This window comes from Theobroma cacao, chromosome 10 (assembly GCF_053813885.1).
Source record: "Theobroma cacao isolate CCN51 chromosome 10, ASM5381388v1, whole genome shotgun sequence".
NCBI lineage: Eukaryota > Viridiplantae > Streptophyta > Magnoliopsida > Malvales > Malvaceae > Theobroma > Theobroma cacao.
Window position 1 is genome coordinate 23,945,864 of NC_142648.1, and position 26,398 is coordinate 23,972,261.

Here is a 26,398-nt window from a genome sequence, read left to right on the forward strand (position 1 = left end):
ATGGCGTGCTGTTCTCACAAGATGGAACACATTTTCTCATACTATGATTACAGTTTGGGGGAATCTACTTTTACTTTGAAAAATGTGTTATTCTTTTAAAACTTCCTTGTATTGGGAGACATGATTTTCATTCTATCGAACTTTATGAAGAAAATGAGTATCTTTAAGAATTTTTTTTGATCTATTAAAGTGTTAAAGTAGAACTTCAAAAGTTGCATGATTTTCCAATTGTATAGGGTTATTTTATAAGTAGTTGTCACATTCTATTACTTAGAGGAATCATGATTGGTGCATAGACTTACATGGGTATAACCACTAGGCCCAAGCCAAGCTTAAATCAATATTGGATGGGATAGTCATATTTTGAATTCACATATTAATTGAACAACAATTATAAATATGCAATTAATTCATCAAGGCCACCACATTACGAAACTTCTCAACATAAGGTGTGATTTTTGTCACATTTCATATAAATATTCACATGTTGAAAATAACTGTGGTTCGACATGCATCCTGTGCTTATATTACTATGGATCATCCACCATAGTTTTATCATTCTCATGCACCCATATATGGGGTTCAACACAATATGTGGAAACATAAATAAGTATATCAACACTATTTACATAACCAAGTTCAATATCAACATAATGATTAAATGACTTGACTTGACACACTGCGGAGTGTAACGACACTAAAAGGCTTGAAGGAAAGTTCTACCACACCTACCACAAGTGAGTTGGGTTTCTACTCCACAAGTCGCTTAGTCAAGCATGGAATTGATCTATAAAACAAAATGAGGGAAAATAACATGTGAGTCACAAAGACTCTGAGAGTGAATATAGAAAGGGAACAAGCTGAAGGAGAAAAGCTTTACAATAAACCATAATTAGCAAAACAACATGATAATCATATAAATCCTTTCAACAACCATAAACACATTTACAAACTCAAAATGCATGAAATATAATAACTATATGCAAGCTTAATGTGCAAAACATTTACAAGGAGATAATAGAAGGTAATCCTCAAACCTTCAACTTCAACATCAAACATTAAAATCAAGAATGTATCATTAATTTAACAAATCTTCTCATCATTTCTAAATAGATCAATAATCATCAATCATCAAACTTAGCATCACAATAGCCAATATACAAATAACACATCAATACAATTCATAAACAAATTAAAAGGAGAATGGGTATTTTCGCCTAACTCATCCTTATGGTATTTTTACCCCAACACTAAGATTCATAACAAAGGGAAAAGTTGTATGATGCCCAACTTAACCTTGTGGTATTCTTACCCCTACACCAAGGCTAGAGCCAACATACAAAAAAGGGAAAAAGTGGCACATTGGCCAAACTTAACCTTGTGGTATTCTTACCCCCACACTGGGACTAGAACTAATCACAACACAATCAATATTTCATACAAGATCATGCATCAATAGCAAATCATGTTGATCACATGAATCATAGAAAAGTGAAAACCTTTTCAATCCACATTCACAATACTAAAATTCAAGTGCATTTTTAATCATCCACAATCACTTTCTCAACTAAATATCTTGTTACCCACATTAGCCCAAAGGCCAGAGTAATCAAGGAAATTGTTCAAAACATTGAAAGGGCTTGTCCTCACTTATTGAAAACTAGTACATAGTAAGATATTTACTTATACATTTTCAAAATATTGTCTCATCTATAAACATATTTTTCCTTAATCAAATATTTATGGAAACCATGCTCTTCAATAATCCATCAAATCATTCAACCATGCTTTCAACTTTACATACTCAAATAGTTTCGAAAGTGGTGTACTCACTCACCTTGAAAGTTGACCTCTATAATCAAGCACAAATCTACTCCAGAAATTCCTTTAGAGTTTCGATCATTCCTAAACATTCAATAATTCTTATCATCAATAATCAATCTAGGAATCAAGTACTAAGCATTCTAAGCTTTTCTGAATCTATTCAGATTCTTTGAAAACTAATTTCTAGCTTAAGTTCACTGTTCTACGAATACCCATATGCAAAAAATTCATAAATATATCATCCTTACCTTAGATGAGCTCTAAACAAGCAGGAAATCCATCCAAATCCTTTAGTTTATAGAAAACAGTAAATTTGGAACAATATACAATATTTTCAAAGTTAAAAATCCAATATTTAAAGATTTCAATAATGAAAAATATCACCTCTACTTTAAAACTCAAAACCAAGTTCAAATCGTTCAAAAACGGTGATTTGAGTTGAAAATATGTTGAAAGGGTCTTAAAGTTGACAAAATACCTTCCAAAATCGGTAGAGAGCTAATAGCCCTAATAGAATGTGAGATATTTATAGTTTGAGGCATGAAAATACATTTTTATGCCTTTTATTTTTTAAAAAAACAACATCATCTATCGATAGATCAGGGTCATTTATCGATAGATGGCTTTCAAGTTTATTTTAAAAACCCTCGAGTTGCTATTTATTGATAAATTTGTCTCATCTATCGATAAATGGGTCAATCTATTGATAAATGATGAACATGTTTAAATAGATGTTCATTAGTTTCTTTCAAAAACTTTTTAAGGTTGTATATATCGATAAATGAAGGACATCTATCTATAAATAAACTCCAATAAGCAAAAACTACTTTTAAAACCTATCCATTTAGATACCTTTTCCCACCAAACTTTGCAAATCATATTAATGTCTCAAAATACAAACTTTTCCTGGTTTAAAACTCAGTTTAAAAGCTCACAACAGGAAACATGCATCTTACATTAGAGTGGGATTTCACAGTAGTTCAACAATAAACGATCCTCTTAAGTACCCAAATCATGAGCATAAGCTAATGGCTTTGTTAATCAAGCGGTTGGCTTGGCATGTATTTCTAGGGTGTCTAGATGATGAGATTTATTCGATATATAGTCAATCTTTTCGCAATAAAGGTTGTTAAAGGAACAAGTTTTCCTCATGATTCACTACATCTAAGATCTCTATATAGGAAGCTAGTCTTGTATCAATCCAAGATGGTAGAATTAGTTGGTCGATATCAAATTTAACTTATGTAGATGCTCCTTCATTCCGTTGTGTCTATCGAAAGGTTTAGTAATTGTGCTCCTATGCCTAATGTATGTCATTTGCTTGCATCTTATTCCATGAAGATCTTTTATATATGGATAATTACAACACTTGGGCATGGTAGATCAAACTTCTAAGGGAAATATTCTTTAATCATCATTAATGCTAATCCAACTCATGAATGAAAATTTCTGATGGTGAGATTTTCTCAAGAATTGTAGAGACGTATTTCTCGAGAGAATCTTTAGGTGAAGGAAAATTCCTAGGTTCCACCAAATTGTTGGGCGAATGTAGAAAAATTTTCAATATACTTTCATTTATCTATTAAAATTGATAATTAGTGTAAAAAATTATAATAAAAAATTAAAATAATTAAATTGATAAAAGTTTAAAAAATATAATATTTAAAATCATGACTCATTCTTGTAAAATGATAAATAGGTTCAACAATAGAGCATTTTCAAGAAAATTAATAAGCATATTTTCTTGAATACTCTTGAAGTGAGGATAATTTTTTAAGTCCTACTAGAGTGTTGAGAAGACTTTTGAAAAATTGCTAACATTCAAATAATAGGTAAACAAAATGAAAAGAAAAAATAATTAAAGGAAATAAAAGCAAACTAGAAACTAGTAACTAAGGCTAAATAGGATAACACATGGTTAACTAGTATCGTTCCTTGAATGGGCATCAAAGGGTTATATTACTTTTCCATATGCGTAAGCCTACTCCCCAACCCTAAAAATGTTTCATTAACCAGAAATTATGTTTAAATGAACTTAAATCAAATTTAAAATCTCAGTAAAAAAAAATAGATTCAAATATGTGCCCAACCACACCTAAACAAAAGATCAGCAGTGACTTGCATTTCATGTTGAGTGGTTGAGTTCTCAGACTTACACGTTATGACAATCATTATCACCATTTGTAATTCTAAATTATTGTTACCCCTTTTTCCTTGTAATTTGACTAATTCAGTAGATTATCCAAACAATGAACTTCACAACTATCAGGATTTCAACTAATGGGAGACTACTGGGGTTCTAAATTTCATAATTTTAGAATTTTCTGATATTACAATCTAGGGATAGTGCTTTGTGATTGTTGAGTTTGCATTCATAATTATACTGTCTTTGTTTCCCTCTTATTTAAGAATATATTACTTTTTAATTTTCTATTTAATTTTCAATTTTTAATTTTGATTGTGGATTAATTGGGTATTAGTGAACATATAAATTTAAAATTAACATAATGCTTGAAAAGACCCTTGAACTATGTAAAAAAACTCAAATAAGTCATTATCTTTTATTACGTTTAATTATGTCTCTTTACCTTTACTTTAGGTCAAATAAACCTATATAACTAATGGTTGACTTACTGTTGTTAGTCAAAATATCACTTGTCATTTTTATACCACATAACATTGACATAGAGGATGAGAATGTCACATTGTCATGTCATCATATCTCATCAACATGCTACATCATCATTCATTATGACATATCACCATCACATTGCATACAATGACAAATGGTATTTTGATTAATGATAATTTGTTAACCTTTAGAGTGCATTTGGTGTCACGACCCGAAACCTCCCTCAGGCCCATGACAATCGTCGCGACGTCCCGATTGACACTCATTATCCAATAAAACACCATAATTTACCACAATAATATAATCAAATAAAACTTAATACCACAAAGTATTCAGATTATTACCTTTCCAAGGAGAAACCTTAAGAGAAACTCTATCATCGATCTCAAACTCCAAGTTTTTTCTCCGTTTATCTGCATAGCTCTTCTGCCTATCCTGGGCTACCTTTAGCCTCTCTCGTATAACCTTGATCTTGTCATTAGTTAGCTCGATCAATTCCACAGTCATTAACTTCCTTTCACCCACTTCATCCCAACAAAATGGAATACGACATTTTCTTTCATATAAAGCTTCTTACGGTGCCATACCAATGCTAGACTGAAAGCTATTGTTGTAAGCAAATTTCACTAATGGCAAATGTCTGTCCCAACTCCCAATGAAGTCAATGACACAAGCCCATAACATATCCTCCAAGGTCTGGATAGTCCTCTCTGACTGACTATCTGTCTGTGGGTGAAAAGCAGTGCTAAATTTCAATTTGGTTCCGAAAGCTTCTTGAAATTTTGACTAAAATCAAGAAGTGAATCGAGGATCTCGGTCTGACACTATAAAAACGGGAACTCCATGTAGCCTCACAATTTCATCTATATAGAGCTGAGCCAGCTTTTCAATAGAGTATGTACTATGGACATCTAGAAAGTGAGCGGACTTAGTCAATCGATCTACGATCACCCAGATTGCATCCCTTCCCCTCTGTGTCCGCGGTAGTCCCAAAACAAAATCCATAGTCACGTGTTCCCACTTTTATTCCGAAATCAGTAAAGGTTGAAGAGTACCTGATGATTTTTTATGCTCCGCCTTGATCTGTTGGCATGTGAGACATTTCGCTACAAACTCTACTATGTCTCGTTTCATACCCGGCCACCAATAACTTTCTTTAATAGTCCGATACATCTTGGTGCTTTCGGGATGTAAAGCATAGTCGGAAGAATGAGCTTCCTCCAAAATAGCTCGTCTCAACTGATCATCCTTAGGGACACAAATTCGGTCTCTAAGCATCAAAGTACCATCATCGCTGAGTCTAAACTCACTAGTTTCTCCATCTTGCAACTTTTGAACTTCCTGTTTCAACCAATCATCAGATTTGTGCAATTCTCTGATCTGATTCAACAATGAAGGTCTCACAACGAAACTAGCAAGTAGGGTTTCATCCTCACCATTATTCAATTGGATCCCTAGAGATTTCATCTCAAGTAACATTGAAAAATAAGAACTCCGAAGTGTTGCTAACAACGATGAGGATTTACGACTTAAGGCATCCGCTACAACATTTGCTTTTCCCGGATGATAATCAATCACCAAGTCATAATCCTTAATCAACTCCAACCATCGTCTTTGTCTCAAATTAAGCTCTTTATGGGTGAGCAAATATTTCAAACTTTTATGATCAATAAAAATCCGACAACGCTCACCATATAAATAATGTCTCCAAATCTTCAATACGAAGACTATTGTTGCTAACTCCAAGTCATAAGTAGGGTAATTCGTCTTGTGCTTTTTCAATTGTCGAGAAGCATAAGCTATTACTTTTTCATCCTGCATCAATACGCACCCTAATCCCAACTTAGATGCATCACTGTATACCACAAATTCTTTTCCATTAACAAGAAGTGTTAAGATGGGAGCGGAGGTTAACCGGTTCTTTAGCTCCTGAAATCGATTTTCACAAACATCATCCCACTCATACTTAACTCCTTTACGAGTCAAACGAGTCAGAGGAGCTGTTATCAAAGAAAATCCCTGAACAAATCTCCGGTAATAACCAGCTAAGCCAAGGAAACTACGAATCTCAATTACCGTTCTCGGTTGCTCTCATTGTAAGATTGCCTCAATCTTCTTGGGATCGACATAAATTTCAGCTCCAGACACCACATGTCCCAAGAAAACCACTTCCTTCAATCAAAATTCACATTTAGATAACTTGGCATAGAGTTGTCTCTTGCGCAAAGTTTGCAACACAATGCGCCAATGGACTGCATGTTCATCACCATTCTTCGAATAAACTAGGATATCATCTATGAATATTATCACAAACTTATCCAAGTGTGGATGGAACACCCTGTTCATAAGATCCATAAAAACTGTCGGGGCATTAGTCAAACCAAACGGCATCACCAGAAACTCATAATGCCCATAACGCGTCCTAAAAGCAGTCTTGGGTACATCCTGCTCCTTAATCCTCAACTGATAGTACCCAGATCTCAAATCAATATTAGAGAATACCATAGCACCTTGTAATTGATCAAACAGAGCATCTATCCGAGGTAAAGGATATTTATTCTTGATGGTCACTCGGTTCAGCTGACGATAATCAATACACAATCGAAGAGTGCCATCCTTCTTCTTGACAAATAGAACTGGTGCTCCCCAAGGAGAAATGCTAGGGCGAATGAAACCTTTATCCACTAAATCTTACAACTAGACTTTCAGTTCCTTCAACTCTGTCGGAGCCATTCTATATGGAGGGATAGAAATAGGTGCGGTACCCGAAAGTAAATCAATAGGGAACTCAAGCTCTCGATCAGGAGGCAGTCCCGGTAAATCATCAGGAAACTCACTTACTATCGGGACATCCTCTAACTTAGGTTCCCCCTTTGAAGTATCAATCACGTATGTCAAATAAGCCGGATACCCTTTCTGTACTAATTTCGAAGCTTTGATGGCCGAAATTACACAGGACGGTAATATTTGGTGTTTCCCTACAAACACAATCTCTGCTCCCTCCGAATTTCGAAGAACAACTTCCTTTCGGAAATAATCCACGTTCGCCCGATGTGCAGTTAACCAGTCCATACCCAATATTAGATCAAAATCCAGGATCTCTAGAGGAATTAAGTCACCCCTAAATTCTTCCTCGCCTACCCTTACCCCACAGTCTCTATAACAACTGTTTCTAACTAGCTTTTCTTCTAAAGGGGTGTGAATTACAATTTCTTCCTCTAATGGTGACAGGTTTCTATCAGCAATTGATGCAAATATGGTGCTTACATAAGACCTATCTGAGCCAAAATCTATCAAAACATAAGCATCTTTATCAAATAAAGACATAGTACCTGTCACTACTCCAGGTCGGACCCGTGCCTCATCTTTCGTCACAACGAAAACTTTTGTCGAGGTACGAGTCTGTGGTCTCGAAGATGGATGTGCCGGGGTATTACTCTCCACACTGGACCGTATGGCCACTCCCTGTCTCGATGGCAACCTAGAAGAATCTCTCCTCTACATATCAGTGTGAGTTGGTGAAGATGATGCAACTGCCGTGGCTCGTCCTAACCATGGGCAATTACTCCTAATATGACCCGTCTGTCCATGTTGAAAACATCTTGTTGGCCCTCTACATAGCCCACTATGATAATTTTCACAATTTTTGCATCAGTCAGAACCTCCGAAACTCTTCCCAGAACCAGTCATAGCAGATCTGCTAAACCTCGAAGGTCTCTGTTGTGATGGTGGAAATGGAGGTCGAGGAGATGTCACAAAAACAGAAGTAGTACTCCCTGAAATCGTTGAGTCCTTGCCTCTTTTTATTGGCTAACTAGAAGACATACCAGGATTTCTCTTTTTTGCAAACTCAGTCTGAATCCTCCTATTCTCAGTCGCGAGCTTCTCAGCCCGTAAAGCCATCTGTACCACCTCCTTATGTGGCTCCCTACCAGTCACTGTCATCCGCTCTCTAATCTCATTATGGAGCCCTTCCCGAAATAACTAGCCTGATCCTGCTCAAATTTCACCAGATTCGGCACATATAACATCAACTCGTAAAACGAGTCACGTACTCTTCTACAGTTAGATTCCCCTGTTTCAAACTCAAAAATTCTCTCTTCTTTTCTTTCTGATGAAAATAAGTGAAATACTGACCATCGAATTTCTTGAGAAAATCGGACCACGTCTGAGGAGTAGTGGAACGGGACTTCACTAAATTCCACCAAGTACGAGCCCTATTCTCTAATAATCTCGTAGCCACCATCAGCTTCATGTCGTCGTCTAATCTCATATCAGAGAGAGTCTTTGAAACTTGATTAATCTAGTCTTTTGCTACAGTGGCATCCAACTCACCCGCGAAAGACACACAACCGAGCTGTCTAGCCTTCTTTAGCTTCTTGGAAATGGATACATCCTGTACCGGTGGTGGAACTAAAGGAGTAACTAGTGGTACTATAGGTGGAACTTGACCAGTTTGAGCTCCACCAGCCATTGCGGTAAAGAAAGCTGTCAATGCCTGTGCTGCCTCAGTAGGCATGGTGGGAATACCAGTAGGTGGAGGAAGAGGTGGAGGATGTGGAGGACTATCGGCCTGCTCAGCAGTAGGTGCTACCCGAATGGTAGACGCAGTCGATTCTTCCCCTACTGCATCTAGTTGATGACGTTGGGAACGACCTCTTCCCCTCCCAACCAATCTAGTGAGAGGTGGGCGTCCGCGTCGATGAGGCATAATAATCTATAAGAGAAAACGAGCAAGCTTAGGGAACCTTAGGCTCTATATGAAAATGCATGCATTCTATTCAACCTAATCTAACTTAATCCGGGGCCACACTGATATTGTAAATTTTTAAAACCACTTTAAAACCAAAAACTCTTATCTTTAAAACCAAAAGCTCTGATACCAATAGAATTGTCACGACCCGAAACCTCCCTCAGGCCCATGACAATCGTCGCGACGTCCCGATTGACACTCACTATCCAGAATGCCAACCAGAACCTCGTAAGGCTTACATATCAGTTTCTTTCCTTTCCTGTGAGCAATCGTTGTTAAATATCGAGTTTTTAGAGAATATACACTATTTTAGATAAAAAACAATCAAAATAAAATTTTCGCCACACAAAGGTATCTTGGTCATTTTTTCTCAAAAATTTTGAAACTGGCTAAAACGTAATATACAAGTACAAAACACATAATTTATATTCAAAATGAGTTTAAAAGTCTAAAATCTTCATTTAAAATGAAATTACGGTTATTTGAATATAATAAGAAAATAAAAGAAATATTAAGGGAAATATTCTATTTTCTTATAAAACAATATTTATAGAGTTATACGTGAATAATTTTTATAGCGTAAAAGCTAAATAAATTTATACATACTGAAATACAGTAAGCTAAAATATTTAATTTAATTTACAATAACAAGAGGGCCCCCGAATAAACAAAAGTAAAGAGGACTGTGAACCTACGGTTTTAAAAATGCAGATCCAATGGTAGTCCTCGATGAGATAAGCTATCTACAATCTATACTGAACCTGAAATGGGTGGAAAGGAGGGTGGTGAGATTATAAAATCGCAATGAGTAAACAGACATTATCATAAATATCTAAATGCGAGTAAAATGGAGGCAAGTTTAAACAACAAATTTTAACCCATTTCATAATGTTTTCAATTTATTTCTTAAACCATAAAATATTTGTAATTTACCAAAACAGTTGTTAAGGCTTATGTCTTTTATTAAAACAAGGCTCAAGCCAAAACTAATCCTTGGGGATACCTTGGCCGAGGCATCTAATCGAGTCTGCCAAGGGTGTTAAAATATTCACACGTGAAACACATTTTTATTTTTAAAACAAACTGTCCCTTGGCGTTGGCCGAGTTACACATTCACGTGGGGGTTCGACGTGAAGTGAGCTCTAATACTACCCCGGGAGTTACCCTCCTCGCCTCTACAATCGGAATAACTATATAACTGGGTTTACCGTGCCCCTCTAATAGGCAGTCCACGAAAACCCGTCACTACAGTGACTAACCCACCAATTTTAATAAAATTTCGACAGTATAACGTGGCTGTTATTTATTTATCCAGCCTGCATAGTAAAAACAACTTACATAAATTTCTCAATGCACTCACAAAATATAGCCACATATACTCATTTCTCATAAGCCATTCCTAGGAAAATATATATTTTTCAAGTCAATTTGCATCCTCCAATTACTCAATTTCATAATCAATACAATATATTTTTATTTGTCACATTTATTCCTAAAACATCAAAAATCCCGTTTTAATCTCGTTTTCATTTCAAAAAATACATAAAGGGCATTTAAAAATAAACTCTAGATAATTTACAATAATAATAAGTTTACTCACAGTTTGTACAAACTAAAAGCTTTCTAAGCGCCCCGATCACTACTCATCGGGTATGACTTCTTTGCCTTTTCTAGAAGGCTCTCCTCCTAGACACATTGCAAAAATTTACACAATTCATCACATTAATGCTAAATCACTATATGTTTGACTTAAATCCTATACTAATGCATGGTATGAAATGCAATAGCCAAAAATGGCTTAAACGCTGTATTAACCTATTTTTGGCACTTTACTCAATAAATTGCTAATGCGCTCCATTTTAGCTCTAAATTGTCCCATTTTCTCTCCAACATTTCTAACCATTAATTATCAGCCAATATCCCTCTAAAATCACCAAAATCAGCTCACTCTCTTTCTTGGAAAATTCTGCCAAAAATGGGACATTAACTCAGTTAATTTTCTACTTTGTTTTTCTATCACGTTTAATCGTTTTTCATCATTTTCTCTTCATTTTCCTTAGAATAAAATCAATTCATCATCATTGGACAACATTGAACATCCAGCCAAGAGTGGGTATTATGAAAATTTCATACTTTCTTGCCCAATTTAATTTCTATACACATTTAACTAACTAAAATTATCAATTTAACTAAAAATCAAAACCTAAAAATTCCAAAATTCCCCCCCTTGAATTTCGGCCAGCACAGGGTGTCACTCTTTGATCTCTCTCCTCAAGCATGCCCAATGGAAATAAAGGCATAGGAAAGGTAGAAATCAAGCTAAAATCGAAAAATCTTACTGTTAGACGCGTAAACGGACGAAATTCGCGATTTTCCCTTTGAATTTTCTTGTTTCTCTTTGATTTTTCTTTTTTTCTTCCTTTCCTCTCTATTTCCTCTCTTGTTCTTCCTTATGGCCGGCCAGCACTTAAAATGGGGTTTAAATGGGCTGCCTTTTCATTAAAATAATATTATATCATTAAAAAAAATACCACGTGTCACTTTCCCATTGGCCCATTTTTAAAATTTCATCCATTTGTTTCTAAATTTTCACCATACACTTGTCCCATAAATTCATAGCTTAGATAAAATTCTCAGACTTATCCAAAGTTTCGGTGGAGTAATTTTTGAAATTTACACTTTTGCCCTCGTAAAAGTAAAAAATTATATTTTTGCCCAAAAAAAACTGAAAATTGCCCATAGACATATTTTTCATCCCTTATACTCATACCATTCTCCAATTTGTCAAATTTGATCTAAATTCTCTCAAAATCTCAAATTTTATCCTCGGGTGGTAAAATTATGATTTTTGCCCCTACACTCCAGAAATCACCAGAATTAAACTTTTTCACTTCCTATCATTAAATTATACTCCAAATAGTTAATCTTGGTCAAAAATTTCACTCCATGATCAAATTATTATCTTAGGTGGCAAAATGACGATTTTTACCCCTAAACATCAAAATTTTTTATTTTATCCCAAATGAACCCTCGAACTCCGAACAATCATTTTTAGTCATTCCTTGACTATAAATATTAAATTTCATCCTACAATTCCTATTTGAACTAGTTCGAGGTTAAATCAATTTAACTGTACTGTTAGGTACAATATCGGGTTTCGTCTATTCTTAGGTGCTTTTCTAGCGTAATAACATGCTACTCAGTGCATGTATATCATGGCATGTGTTTATAGGGTCAGGTTTTACATTTGGTATTGTGTGAATGGGGAACATTCCCTACAATTTAATTAGGTGTAATCACATTACAATGTTTGGTTTGTGTAAAGTAAATGGTAAAATGATCCCATTATAATATGATTACAATGAGAGAAGAGAATGACATTCCCTTCCTTCACAAAGGGAAAGTAACTTTCCCTTTGCAAAAAGAAAATTACATATTTTTTTCCCAAATTGTCCATCACATTACCCTAATCCTATTCTTCTTATTCTTTTTTTTTCTTTTTCTTGCTAATCGTAGGAAACTCATCTATTTTCCTAAATTAAATTTGTTTCGAAGAAACGTATATGCTAATAGTTATATAAATTGCACAGCTAAAATGAAATCAACAACTTACTTTGACGATGGAGTTTCCACGACTATCGAAGATCTGATGGGCTTTGATAGACTTGATTATAGATTCGTAGCCATTACTTGTTTGCTTTTTTCGATATAAATAAGGTTCCCCTTTATTACCACTAGACTTGGCAATTCGTGTTAACGTGTCATAAAAGTGTCAGACACGAAACACGTTAAGGCTAAACACGAACACGACACATTTAATATTCGTGTCTTAAATTTAAAACACGTACACGTTTAATACACGTGTAACACGACACAACATGATTAACACGTTTATTAAACGTGTCAATATACGACACGACACGATTAATAACACATTTAACATGATTAACATGTTTAACACGATTAACACGTTTACCACGATTAAATAAAAATATTTACAATTAAATATAATTTTATTATTTTAATTTAAAATCTATAATTATAAAAATAATTATAATAAAACAAAAATAATAATAACATCAAATAATCACCAAAAGTTAAAAATTAGGGTTGAGCATGTATAATTACATTAAACCCTTTATAAAATAAAAAAAAACTAATTAAAATTATTTATATAAGGTTAAAATAGTTTTTAACTATTAATTTTTAATAGGTTAATAAATGTGTCACGTATACACGTTTAAACACGATAACACGATTAAACACAATAACACGATTAAGTAAACGTGTTTAAACGTATTTTAAACGTGTTTGTCGTGTCTGACACGTTAAGACAAGAAAATTTTCGTATCTTAACGTGTCAGACACGATTAGACACGAAAATTTTCGTTTCTTAACGTGTCAGACATGATTAGACACGAAACACGTTAAAACTAAACCCAAAACCTGTTTAACCTGTGTCTTCTCGTGTCATGTTCAAAATTGTCAAGTCTAATTACCACTTGAGTTTTGTTTCCTTCCCTTGAGTATTGAAGTAAAAGCTGGTTTGAGGGGAAAATAGAAAAAAAAAAACCTAATGTAGTTCCTTATCAATAATTTTTTCAACTCCTAAATCGGTATATCAATATCTTTAGATATTATTATAAAAATAATTACATAGCAATTTTACATATTTTAAATAATTAGTATTCAAATATTATGTTACTTTTTTCATGTTATTACTTATTTCAAAGGATAAAGTTTAAAAAGTTAAATATTTATATTAAAAAATGAAAGCTTATTCATCTTTATATTTTCATTATATAAGGATAATTTTGTAAATTCACTTTACATTCCTAGTAAAGTGTTTTTAAACCAAACATTACAATATAATCTTTTCAGTAATCAATTCCCGACAATCATCACTTTCATATGTATACCAAATATAATGTTATTGTCCCAACAATTACATTTCAAGTAAAATACAAAATGTTACCTTATTTAGTTCAAACTAAAAGTATAAAAACTTACTTGAACACAATAAAAGAATAAAGTGGTAGTTGAATTTTGACATAATGCTCAAATAAGCCCCTAAACTATTTAAGAAAATTCAAATAAGCTCTTATTCTTTTATTACATTCAATTTGGGTCAAACAAACCCCTATGACTAAAGATTGACTAATTGCTATTAGTTTTAATACCATTAATCATTGGGTAAAACACACTAACCCTCTAACTTTTAGTCATAATTTCACATAAGTTTATTAGTTTTTAAAATAAACAGTTCGTCCCAAACATGTAAACGACGTTAACGGGCAAGTATGAAACGTAAAAATTACCTTTATTCTTTCTCTCTCTTTTTTTTAAGGCCAATCAGCGTCGTTCCTTTACACCGGTCGATCACCCCTTGCACTCCTTAGAGGAGCTGCCCTTCTAAGATCTATGCTCTCTTGGGGAGCGTCTATGGTGCAAGGGAGGGTGCGAAGTACCGGGGGAGGGAGATATAGCTAAAGCCAAACCTAGCATTCGTATCACGAAAAAAGGTAAGGGAGAGCTTTTTTTCAATAGGGAAAAAAATTAAAAATGAAAAGTTATAGTTTATATAGTGGTAATTTTTAGAAGTAATGAAAGGTAAAATTGTCTTTCAATTATTGACATGTCATTAAACTAATAAAAAAAAATTAATAGTTGACTAATAGTTGGACTTATATGTTCAACGAAAAATATTCTTTTAAGACGAATTGTTCATTTCGAAAATTAATAGACTCATGTAGAATTATAGCTAAAAGTTAGGGGTTAAGGATATTTTACCTTTTATAATTTATATACATATGACACTAACATGACATTGATGTGGAGAGTAAAAAATATCACATGATTATATTATTATGTCAAATTAATATTACATCATCATCAATTATGATATATTAGCATGTCATATCATCGTCAGTTATGATTTTTAGCATGTCATGTTAGCGTTATGCAATAGAAATTGATATATGACATTTTGATTAAATTAATATTAGCCATAAGGGCTTATTTGACTCAAAATAAAAGTACATGGGCTTATTTGGTTCAAAACAAAAGTATAAGGGCTTAGTTGAAAGCAATAAAAGTATAAAGACTTATTTGAATTTTCTTAAATAGTTTATGGGTTTTTTTTTTTTAATTGAGGAAAAAGGATTCGAACCTTACTCTTTGGTAGCGTTTGGTATGAAGGAAGTGAGAGCACATTCTCTGCAATGTATCCAATTAAATTATATTACAGTGTTTGTTTTACAACAGACTACTGCAATGTAAGATTGCAATGCAATCACATTACAACCAAGGGATATAATGTGTTTACAGTCCAAAACTAATGCAATCACATTATATTGCACTCTGTAATATTATTAAAGATATTTTTACCCTTCAACTTTATTATTTTGTTAAAAATATTTTATAATATTATAATTAAAATAAAAAACATTAAAATTAAATATAATATAAGAATTAGAAATTAAAATAAAATAAAAATGAGAAATTAAAATTTATATAATATTAGTAAAAGAAATTAAAATTTATATAATATTAGTAAAAGAAATTAAAATAAAATATATAATATAAAAAATTATATTAAAAATAAAATAAAAAATATAATGATAATAAAAAATAAAAATAAAATATATGACATTAAAAATATATTTAAGAGATGATATTATATAAAAATTAACAATAAAAAATATAAGTATATTAAACTTGTATTTTAATAAATAAGAGTAATTTTAAAATTAACATTGCATTCCCAGTAAAATACTTGTAAATCAAATGTTGCAATGTTATCTTCAAATATTTTAATTATTATTTTATTTGTATACCAAATATTGTAATATTTTTTTCCTACAATCACATTACTTGCAATTACAATTTAAAAGCTTTTTTTTAGATATTATATCTTGAATTTTTTTAGAATAGTTGAGGATTTTTTTAATTATTATGGGTTTAAAATTTGATTGGCAAAATCAAGTATTTAAACAAATTCAGATAATTAACGGGAAATGTTTGTGTATTTGGATACGAGTTCAAATTTCAAAATTTTATCAAGTAATTATATAGATTCAGGAAGTATTATGTGTATAAAATTTCAAGTTAATTCGATATCCTAATTACATCAATCAAAAATATATTTTTAATATACATTTAACGGTCAAAACTTTTTTATATCAAACAAATAATTTAACATTTTAATTAATTTAAAATTTGACGTAAATACCTTCTTCCTTTTCTCTTATTATTTTCTGTTCAGTTTTTCTCCCACATTTTTCGTTTTTTTGGTCTCAAGATTGTCGTTTCTTTTCTTCGCCCCGTGCTTCAAATCTTGAGCTCTACATTGAAAAACCCAACGAAATTGGAGAAGCAGTTGAAAATCACAAACATGTCGAGATTCAGAGATCGAACTGAAGATTTCAAAGACGCTGTACGGCACACAGCAATTTCATCAGGTTACAGCGAGGTAAATTTTCCTTTTTCTTCTTTTTTTGTTGTTCTAATTTTTAGAACTTTCGATCTTATAATTTTTCTTGAACTCTAATTTTGTATGATTTTTTTTTTGTTGCTTTGATAGTCTAAATTGGCAGCAATTATGGCATCTTTCATAATCCATAAACCATGGCAAACGACTCCGTTCACTAAATCTGCACTCAAAACGGTAATTGCAGAATTTTTCAAATTTTTTTTACTGTTTCGGAAAGGAGAAATTTCGAGTTAATTGCTATGTTTGATTTCTTTGTAATTAGCTAGAGAGTATTGGAGCTTTGGATCAGTTCATGTCGAAGCACCGGAAAGATTATGTGGATCTTCACCGGACGACGGAGCAAGAGAAGGACAGCATTGAACAAGAAGTAATGTTTTATGTTTTAACTTCAGACGTTATACTAGAAAATATTGTCAACTATTCTTTAATTTGATTAATAAATTTGTGGAATTCTTCTTCTTTTTGGGTTTTTTCTGATCGAATCAATTGTCTGAAGATAATTAAATGCGCGTTTGATCTGTTTTGTTAATTAGGCTAAGTTTGATATTGTGGTTGGATTGTAAATTTGTGGTTTTCACCGGACCATAACTATAATGTTAAGCAGGCTCAAAGTTTTTCAATGATGGTGATGCAGTTGATTTGGTAAAAGTTGTTTCTTTGGATATGTACTTAAAAGGTTAAGAATTTGTGGCTGGTTTTGTGTTTTCTTTGCTTAATTGAATTGTACTGGATGAATAGGTGTGAACTTTAATGATTAGTGATTTGAGCATTTTGGTTTTGTGCTTGCCAAGCCAAATGGAGTGATTAGATTTTAGAATTTTAGCAGTTAACTACCAATGGGAAGTGTTTGATTACTTTCATTTTTTGGTTGCTTCTGGTTATCAAAGAAACCATTTATTTTTCAATTAAATTAAGGTGCATGCTTGTGAGGATTTAGTTTGTTTACTTCCTATGTTACTAAGCTAAACTTCTACAGGTTACTGCTTTTATTAAAGCTTGCAAGGATCAAATTGATGTTCTCAAAAATAGCATAAACGATGAAGAGGCAACCTCAAAGGGCTGGCTTGGTATCAGGGATACCTCAAATGCTGATACCATAGCTCACAAACATGGAGTGGTAAGGTTAAATTCCTGTTTTTGCTTATTGAAATGAGTCATCATATGACTTTGTTTATCTGCTCGAATTGTCTATCCTGTTTTGATTGATTCACCCTTTGGATCTTGCTGGCTTCCAGTGGTAAATTGTTCTAATTGTCCTCCTTGCTGATAGTACCTTTATTCTGTCATCATCAATGTAGCAACAAGAGTAAATTTTCAGTCAGTTTTCTAAGCTAAATGGCCCTAGCAAGATTCAAGAGTCTTTATCTTTTTTCTTTTTCTTCTAATTTCTTTACATGGTAACTTCAGCTTCTCCTGTAGTAATACTTTATGTCCTTTATATTTCTTCACTAAATAACTTTTTATTCCTGCATGGTAGTGATTTCTTCCTCTCTCTAAGAAAAAAGTTAATGTTGTTGATAGCTTGATGAATTAACACTTGTGTTGCTTTCTTAACATTCAGGTTCTAATTTTAAGTGAGAAACTTCATTCAGTGACAGCACAGTTTGATCAGCTGAGAGCTATCCGCTTCCAAGATGCTATCAATAGAGCAACACCAAGAAGAAAACTTAAGAGGGTTGTTGATTCAAACTCTCTGGATACCTCTAAACCAGTCAATTTGGACCTCAGAGAGACCAATGAGCTTCAACCTGAATCTCTTAGAGTCCAACAGGAATTGCTGGACAATGAAACCCGTGCCCTTCAGGTAATCAGAATATTTTTCATGATAGATTCCATATGGTTCTTTCTATTATGCCTTTCGATGAATGATCTAATTCATTTTTTGAAATTGTAATAAATTGAATATGTTTGCTGCTCTGCTTATTATGTAGGTTGAGTTGACTAGTCTTTTAGATGCTGTTCAAGAAACGGAAACTAAGATGGTGGAGATGTCTGCTCTGAATCACCTTATGTCCACGCATGTTCTGCAACAAGCTCAACAGATAGAACATCTCTATGACCAGGTGCAAAAAACATTTTCCTTCACATTCACTTGCTTTTCGCTCTGCCTATGTATTTAGCTAATGTTTCTGCACCATCGATAACCTCCTATTCTCCATCTTCTTTTTATTAGTTCATTCAAACTTATATAATTTATACCATCAAACCTGTTTATGAAACTGATTTTAATAAGTTGATCATGTAAGTTGAATTTTCTATTTAAGATGGTAATTCTAGTTTGTAATGTTATTTTCATCGCAAAATAAGGCAGTGGATACACTCTTGTCCAAAATGAACGAAGTTTCTTTTTTTTTATTGGCCTATACCTTTTGTCTTGTTAAATATATAGATTTACTTTGCACACATCCCTAGTCGCTTCAAATAGAGGAGCATCTAGGGTCTGATGGTTCATTATAGCCACTGAATCAGGCATTAATTAAGGCATGAGATTGTGTTTCACATTCTTTTCAGCTCTAAGCATTGAATTTCCAAAGTTTTCCTCCTCTTATGCGATCTCTTTATTGATGCAGTCATTTTTATGCCTTATTTGCAGGCAGTTGAAGCCACAAAAAATGTAGAACTCGGTAATAAAGAGCTTTCTCAAGCTATCCAACGGAATAGCGGCAGCAGGACCTTTCTTTTGCTTTTTCTATTTGTACTTACCTTTTCAATCTTGTTTCTTGACTGGTATAATTAAAAATATAGTAGTTCTTTCCATTTTAGTGGGCTGATCTCTATTTCTTTTTCAAAAGAACAAAGTCTCCTTCTTTCCTTGTAGATTTGATGGATGGAAACAAAGAAGTTCAAAGAACTATCTAACATTAATTAAAGCAAAATAATTTGAATTTTTCCGACTGTAATTGCCTTTCCTTTATGAAGAAGAAGGTTGAAGATGTTACAACTCAGCCAACTGTACATAAATTGGGTAACATGAGTTGCATTGTTGGTAAATTCCTCCATATATGTTTAGCTGAGAGAGAAAGCAGGTACCCCATGTATATTATTATCATGCTCTTGGGCTCTGACTACTCAAAATGAGTTCACGGCCTTGCAGGTAACAGACTAGTATATCATGAAGTAGTAAGTGAGTTTTGATGAGAAGAAACCACATGGAAAGAAAGGGTAAGTGAGTTTGGGATTAATTGTGATGATAACAATGTTGATGACAACCAAAGCATGAAACATAATGCTGATGCAAAAAAAAAATCAATGAATAATTCAGCATAGGGGAGAAATGGTGCAGAAAGAAAACATACTGCCTATGGACTACATGACATAGTTTTACCTGTTTGTGTGGTCAGAAGATATTCCTTGCTTAAACATATCAAAGGTATGTAGTTGGTGGTGCTAGTGCAGCAGTAGTCTGGTATAGATGATATAGATGACAGTTGTCTCTTATGAGTGAGGGAAAAAAGTCAGCCTGCAATTCCTCTTCCTGCAAAGTCCAGGTCAGTCAAGCACAGACAACAAATGCGACAATAGAACTGTTTCGTCCTGGAACACAACCTTATATTTTTGCATTGTGTATAAAATCTGTCAATGTAGTTTTAGTTTTAGCAATATGTCATGTCCGTATAGAAATAACAATAGAGCTCTAGATAACAGACCAGGCTTACTGTCTGCCAATGTCTTAAGCATAACTCCTAGGTTGAATAAGACTCTCTATAAGTTACATCTTTATGTTTGTTGTCCGAGTTGAGTATCCATCTGTTTAGAGCTGAGAATAAACAAGAAATTCCAGCAACTTCTACCTACAAGGATAGGGTTGACTGCCTTCGCTTTTCTAAATGTGTATGCATATAAAACCTTCATGCGATTTCTTAGATTTCTTGTCCAAATTCAGATATTTCACTATATTTGTCCTTAGTCTATAGATGCTGAATCTCCACTTTATCTAAAATTAATGCTAAACTAAAGACCATGCATTTAGCCAAGCATCTGATCTGAACCGGTACCATAAGATAATGATAAACTTGCATCGAAGACTATAAAGTTGCCTGTTTAAAAGATAATTGAATATAAAAAATGATGGGGAAAGGTAGACTTGCTAGCATATAGATTTGTAATTTCTGAAACAACATATCTGGAACTGGGGAAGTAGGTATCTGAATCTTTGTGAGTAGAGAAATATGAATCTAGATAATCATAACTGCAAACATATTTGATTTTGGAACATCGACAGACCGCAAAGCAGTTTCACAGGTTATAGATGAAAATGTTAAAACTAATACGGAACAGACAGCATAAAAAGCTCACCATTCCACTGCAATTTTGCCCTGCAAAGCAGCAGATTTGGCAAGTTGATGTATGGCATTGAAGTTATTTCGTCCCATTGCCTCTTTATCAAATATAGCATCTGATAAAACAACCGATATTGCTCCCTGAGCAATATAGTCTCCTACTGAATCTGTATCAAGTTTTACAAAAATGTCAAGCACTTCATTAAGCAGCAAATTTAGATATATATAAGTGAAACTAAATGATATTCCCAGACATTTCTCAATTAGATATTCTAATATATAGCAAGTTTAGTTTTCACACTACTATAAGAAATGCAAGAATGAAGAAGAGGATGATAAGCATTGTCATTTTCCATAAATCACTATCTGTTTTGTTCAAGGGCTAGCTTCTTTGAGTATGTTTGCAAATGGGAAGTTACTTGAAATTACTCTGACAAAACGTGCTTGCCAAAAGTACCAACCTATAGTTATGCCCTGGGAAGCAACCATTGGGATGTGAGGAAAAGGCTTCATGATTGCTGATATGTATCGTGTACCACCTAATGCAGAAACAGGATAGATCTGTTTAACCATATAAAGGGGAAAAACTTCATCAGCCAAGTTTAGGTTTGAACCTTTTTTTTTAATATGCACAACATATCAACCTAAACTCACAGAACCCTTCAGTATTGTTAGATGAAACGTATAGTGAAAATGATTCAATCCCAAATGAGTTTATCAAAGAAGTGCCCTGTGCAGTATACAGGTAAGCTTTCACATGTTACAATGATTATATGTGTATGCATGCATATGTGTATGGGTGTGTGTATCACAGAACCTACAAACCTCACATAAAGGTTAATAGTATGTAACCCAACTGCTAGTAAGAACTTGATCCACATCCATAGATATAAGTTCATGTATGGCATGTTTATCGTATGAGATTACCCTTATTAACAAATATCATCTATGCGAATTCCAGTGGGTACAACACTCACAAAGCAAATGATACGAGGACTGCAACTTCTGGAAAAACAGATACCCATCATGGATATGAACAAATATAGTCTTCAATGGCTTGATCTATTAATCTTCTTTTTTCACCATTTTTACTTTTAACAAATATCAAAACACATGGAAATATGAACAAAAACCATCAAACAATCCAAATAAATTCTCCAAATAACATAAGGAGTGTTTGTGTGAGCCAGAGATCGACCTCCATCTACAGCTCAATTCAGTGTTCAAGGAAGTATTGTCTTATAAGGAACCCCACATGCAAAAGCTCCATCCACAAGAAGGAAACTGTTAAGCTTTAACTAAAAACTTCTCTTCAGAGAGAGATGCTTGAAACGTTCATATCTCTCATCAGTTCTGAAATTCACATGGCATATCCATATAATGTTTGTTTATTTATTTGGATAAGTCCTTGTGATATTCTTACTGACAATTCCAACTGTAAATTAGCCCATCATTGATCCCGTTCACAGTTTTTGGGTAGTCTTTGCTCAAAATCCCACTCTAAAAACACCCTAACTTTTTGTGCACAATTTGTTCCTTTAAATGAAGTCTCTTCTTTCAACTGAATTATAATAGTAGTATGTGTGTAAAGGCCAATTCAAGCTATGTACATAACTAGCCACATTAAGATTGAACTCATATTATCTTGGTGTAACTGCATATGCTTTCATATTATGGACTGATTTTAAGAGGCAACTAAAGATAGCCTTTTACGTAAAATTTCATTAAGTATACGACAGCTGTGGCACCTGCCATTAGATGGTCATCATTCCTTCAATCAATTTCCACATCCTAAATGCCAGTAAACATTGACTAGAAGACTCACCTTGACAATCTTGGCACCAGAATTATACGCAGAGAATATCTGAAAAGTCACAGTTCAACACAAATTAGTGCCCTAAAAGATATATATATATATATATATATATATGTACTTTATGCATGCTCGGGCCAGATCTAGGCTTCTTGTTGTGTGGTGAAAATTTTGATATTTGTTTATCATTCACATGAGTTTATTTTTAGTCTGTATCTTGTGTTTGATTGAATATATAAAAGCTCAATCATTGCTATTCTATCTCAATGGAACTTGTTGCCTAGTTAAAAAGGCATTCCCATGGAAAGGAAATTTGTTATTGTTAGCTAAAAGTCACTAGATTTTCAATTGAGAAAATAACTACTTTCTATAAACTTATGGTAGATAGTATTACCTATATGCTCAGTTTTTAAGTGAGGCAATAGATTTTATAAGGGAGTAAACATAGGAATTTCTTAAAAGTTCTCGTAGTTATGCAATACTACCAAAGTTGTTCAAGGCTTTCAGTGAAGGCAACATAAACCTGTCCTGGTGATGCATGCACGTTTTTGTTGTGTGTGCTTACATGTGTCATATAAGTGCTTAAATCTTAAACCGTATGCGAAAAAAAAACAGAATCAAGGAATTTAACTTCAACTTTCCCATTATCAATGCAAGGAAAGAAGCTAAATAAGTTAATGAGGTTAAAAAGTCTAAGCCTAAAAAATGAACTGGAAAAGAATTTTCTTACTTCTGTTGGGGTCATTACACCAGGCATGTATAAAACATCAGCATCTTGAACATCATCCATAATGTCCTGAAGAAATTTAAGAATGTTTAGTTCAGACAAAAAAGGGAACTCTGAAAACATATAGCAACATGTGTACTTAGGCTGAGCTTCAAAATGTAAGCAAGGCCACAATGGCAAAGAAGTATTCGAGAAAACGGAGAAAAGAAAGATTAAGGTTCAAGAATTATTCTCCCAGTATTAAAAGATGAACATAAATAGAGATATAATCTCAGAATTCTCAGCATATACCTTCACTGTGGCAGGACTCATAAGAAACTTGGCTCCGGCATTCATAGCAGTTTTGGCATCCTCAGCATTTAAAACAGTCCCAACCTGCAAGATTTCTAGCAGCTTCAAAAATAATCCAAAAGGTGATTTGACATTAATCTAGAGAAGTGCTCTAGATTGACAATAAGCTTGTCTTCTACACTATCTTCAGAATAGGTCTGCCCATATGTGGCTAAACTAGATTTAGGAACTACGAAAGTTTCTTCCTGTATCTATCACTAATTAATGCACTCAATAGAACTGAAAGAGCAACAGCCAGTAGCTTTATGGCTATGAACCTCTCGGAAAGGCTACGCTTTCTTAATCACATTTGGCATCAATGGCATAACTCATATAACATATATATGAGGACTAATTAATTGTAAGTTTCAACATAACTGGATACACTAACAGTCAACAGATAGATCTTTGCCACACGCAAGCACATCATTGCTTCCTCAGGCCAAAACTTCAAATGAGTTTTCATGACTTATATGCAACATCCTATGCTTCTGCTCCAGGAAAGAAAAAGGTACATGAATCTAAAAGTAACTAGTAAGATCATTACACCAAAGGCCTTAGTAGGATACTTCTTAACCAGAGCCTGCAAGACCTGTGCAATAATGGGAAAAGAGCATATAAATTCTCAATCCAAAATGGCAAATTTGGGCAGAAAATTAAGAAAGGTTGGATTTTTGAACAACCTCAAACACTCCTGGGGTTGACCTAACAATCTCCAGCTGCAAATCAGGAGAAGTACAAATTTAAAAGTCCATTTATAGTAAAACCGTAACTAGATCCAATTTCAGGATAAGTTTTATAGTGAATCCATTCTATGTAAGAGTTAAGCATGCACCAGACTAACCTTAGGATTGTAGTTAATTAAAAATTCTGGGGTAAAAAAGAAAATTCTAAATGCAAAATGGAAACATGAAAATATACAAAATTATGGATGTAAAACTAAATTAATATCTTTCATAAACTATAAAAAGATGAAAAAAAAAAAAAACATGCCCACAAACTGGAAAGAAATTGCCTTTAAACTGAAGGAGTTTTATTACAAATTCAAAGACTTACAACTTCAATGCCACCATTAACCGCAGCTCGAGCAGCTTCCATTGCCTGCTCAGCACTATATACAAAAATGGGAAAAATGAGTTCCCAGTCACAGAACCCAAAGAAAATTAAAAAAAAAAAAGAAAGAAAAAAACCCCATCATCCCAAATATGAAAATAAAAGCAAACCCAGTTACGAACATGCTAAATACAAAGATAGCAAAAAAGTGAAGAGAAGTTGCCTATTGGCACGAAGGCAAGCAATGACAGCACAGTCTTGAATGAGAGAAAAAGTATGATTATGGTTACGAGAAGAGGAAGAGCAACATGGCTTGAAAGGATAAGGAGGCAACGGAAGGGCAGAGTAGTGTTGTTGCACACTATTCCAAGTCAATAACCTTTGGGATTGAGTTCCAGAAAGACAAGTCAAAGTGCATGTAAAAACCATATCCACTTTGAGATAGATACAGAGATATTATGGTTTTGGGTTTTGAACTGACTCTATTCTTTAACTAACTACTCCCTGCTTATGGCTTATTTCTTACTTCCTGTTTCTTGTCCTGGTTTCTTAACCGCCAAGACCAAGGTGGAGATACGAGGGGTAATTTGAGCTCGCTGTTTGTAGCCATATTTCTTACTTCCTGTTTCTTGTCCTGGTTTCTTAACCGCCAAGACCAAGGTGGAGATAGGAGGGGTAATTTGAGCTGCTGTTTATAAAATCGTGTAATTGGCTTGGTTTAGAATTAAATATTGAAAAAATTGTGAAAAATAATCTTTTTATAAACTCAATTCAAAAATATAATTTTTTATAATTTTAATTATTTTTAATTAATTTTTTATATGACTTGACAATAATACTTTTTAAAATAGTTTCAATTTTCTCTATCTCGTACTCCAGATAAAAATTTTAAAATTAAATCTAGATTTCTCTCTCTGGTCAAATACTATCTATCTCACTATTCAGAGATGCATCAAGCTCTTTCTTATTTTCTTTTATTTTTTTAAATATTGGATCTTGGGATTTTCAAGAATGATGAACAGCGATTTTGCTCTTCTATGATGATTGGAGGCAGCATGATGAATTTGGTAATTGGATGCTTTCTGATGATAACTTGCTTAGAAACGTGTGTTGCGATGGAGATACCTATATTGATGAGTTGGATCAGATTGGTTAAGATGATGGGCTTAAGGAAAAAAAATAGTTAAAGTATGTTTGATGGGTTTTATGGTGATTAACGGTTTTATTGTGTTTGAGATTGGGATGATTGTTAAGCATATTTGTTTGGGATTTTGATTTTTTTTATGAGATTTTGAATTGAAATTGTTTAAGGAATATTTTGTAAAGGGAGTATATTTTATTTTTGCATAAGAGGAGTGAGCAAGGCCCTCCCCATAGGGATTTATTTTGTCTTGTTTTGGAGGGTTATGGAGTTTTGTAACCTATCTTTTATGAAATGCACAATTTCATAGCTTAGCAAAAAAAAAAAGTATGCGTTTTAAGTTCTTGAGTTTA

At 33.4% G+C, this 26,398-nt stretch overlaps 2 protein-coding genes across 9 annotated transcripts; one reads left to right on the forward strand and one right to left on the reverse strand.

Moving 5' to 3' along the window:
* Positions 1-436: 436 nt before the first annotated feature.
* Positions 437-25,558, reverse strand: LOC18587046 (uncharacterized). Of its 7 annotated transcripts, none has more exons than XR_016023165.1 (11): positions 25,128-25,557; positions 24,908-24,962; positions 24,535-24,570; positions 24,399-24,443; positions 23,813-23,896; positions 23,525-23,590; positions 22,807-22,845; positions 21,443-21,542; positions 20,998-21,148; positions 20,027-20,176; positions 437-787 (listed from the first exon to the last, which is right to left on the reverse strand). XR_016023165.1 is itself a non-coding variant. In XM_018129438.2 (10 exons), exons 1-10 carry the CDS (start codon positions 25,331-25,333, stop codon positions 20,137-20,139), a joined length of 822 nt encoding a protein of 273 aa, XP_017984927.2. In that variant the 5' UTR covers positions 25,334-25,557; the 3' UTR covers positions 19,859-20,136. The 7 variants fall into 7 exon arrangements, 1 of the variants encoding a protein (XP_017984927.2); XR_016023164.1 differs by lacking the exon at positions 437-787 and adding an exon at positions 17,855-17,981; XR_016023163.1 differs by lacking the exon at positions 437-787 and adding an exon at positions 19,578-19,711.
* SYP81 (syntaxin of plants 81) lies at positions 16,448-19,588 on the forward strand. 2 transcript variants are annotated; one of them, XM_018129437.2, is made up of 7 exons: positions 16,448-16,680; positions 16,792-16,875; positions 16,964-17,068; positions 17,678-17,818; positions 18,263-18,505; positions 18,633-18,764; positions 19,295-19,588. In XM_018129437.2, the coding sequence occupies exons 1-7, from the start codon at positions 16,603-16,605 to the stop codon at positions 19,436-19,438; spliced, it is 927 nt and encodes a 308-aa protein (XP_017984926.1). In that variant the 5' UTR covers positions 16,448-16,602; the 3' UTR covers positions 19,439-19,588. The 2 variants fall into 2 exon arrangements, with proteins under 2 accessions (XP_017984926.1, XP_088658784.1); XM_088802658.1 differs by having other exon boundaries at positions 16,652-16,680; positions 16,968-17,068.
* Positions 25,559-26,398: the final 840 nt, after the last annotated feature.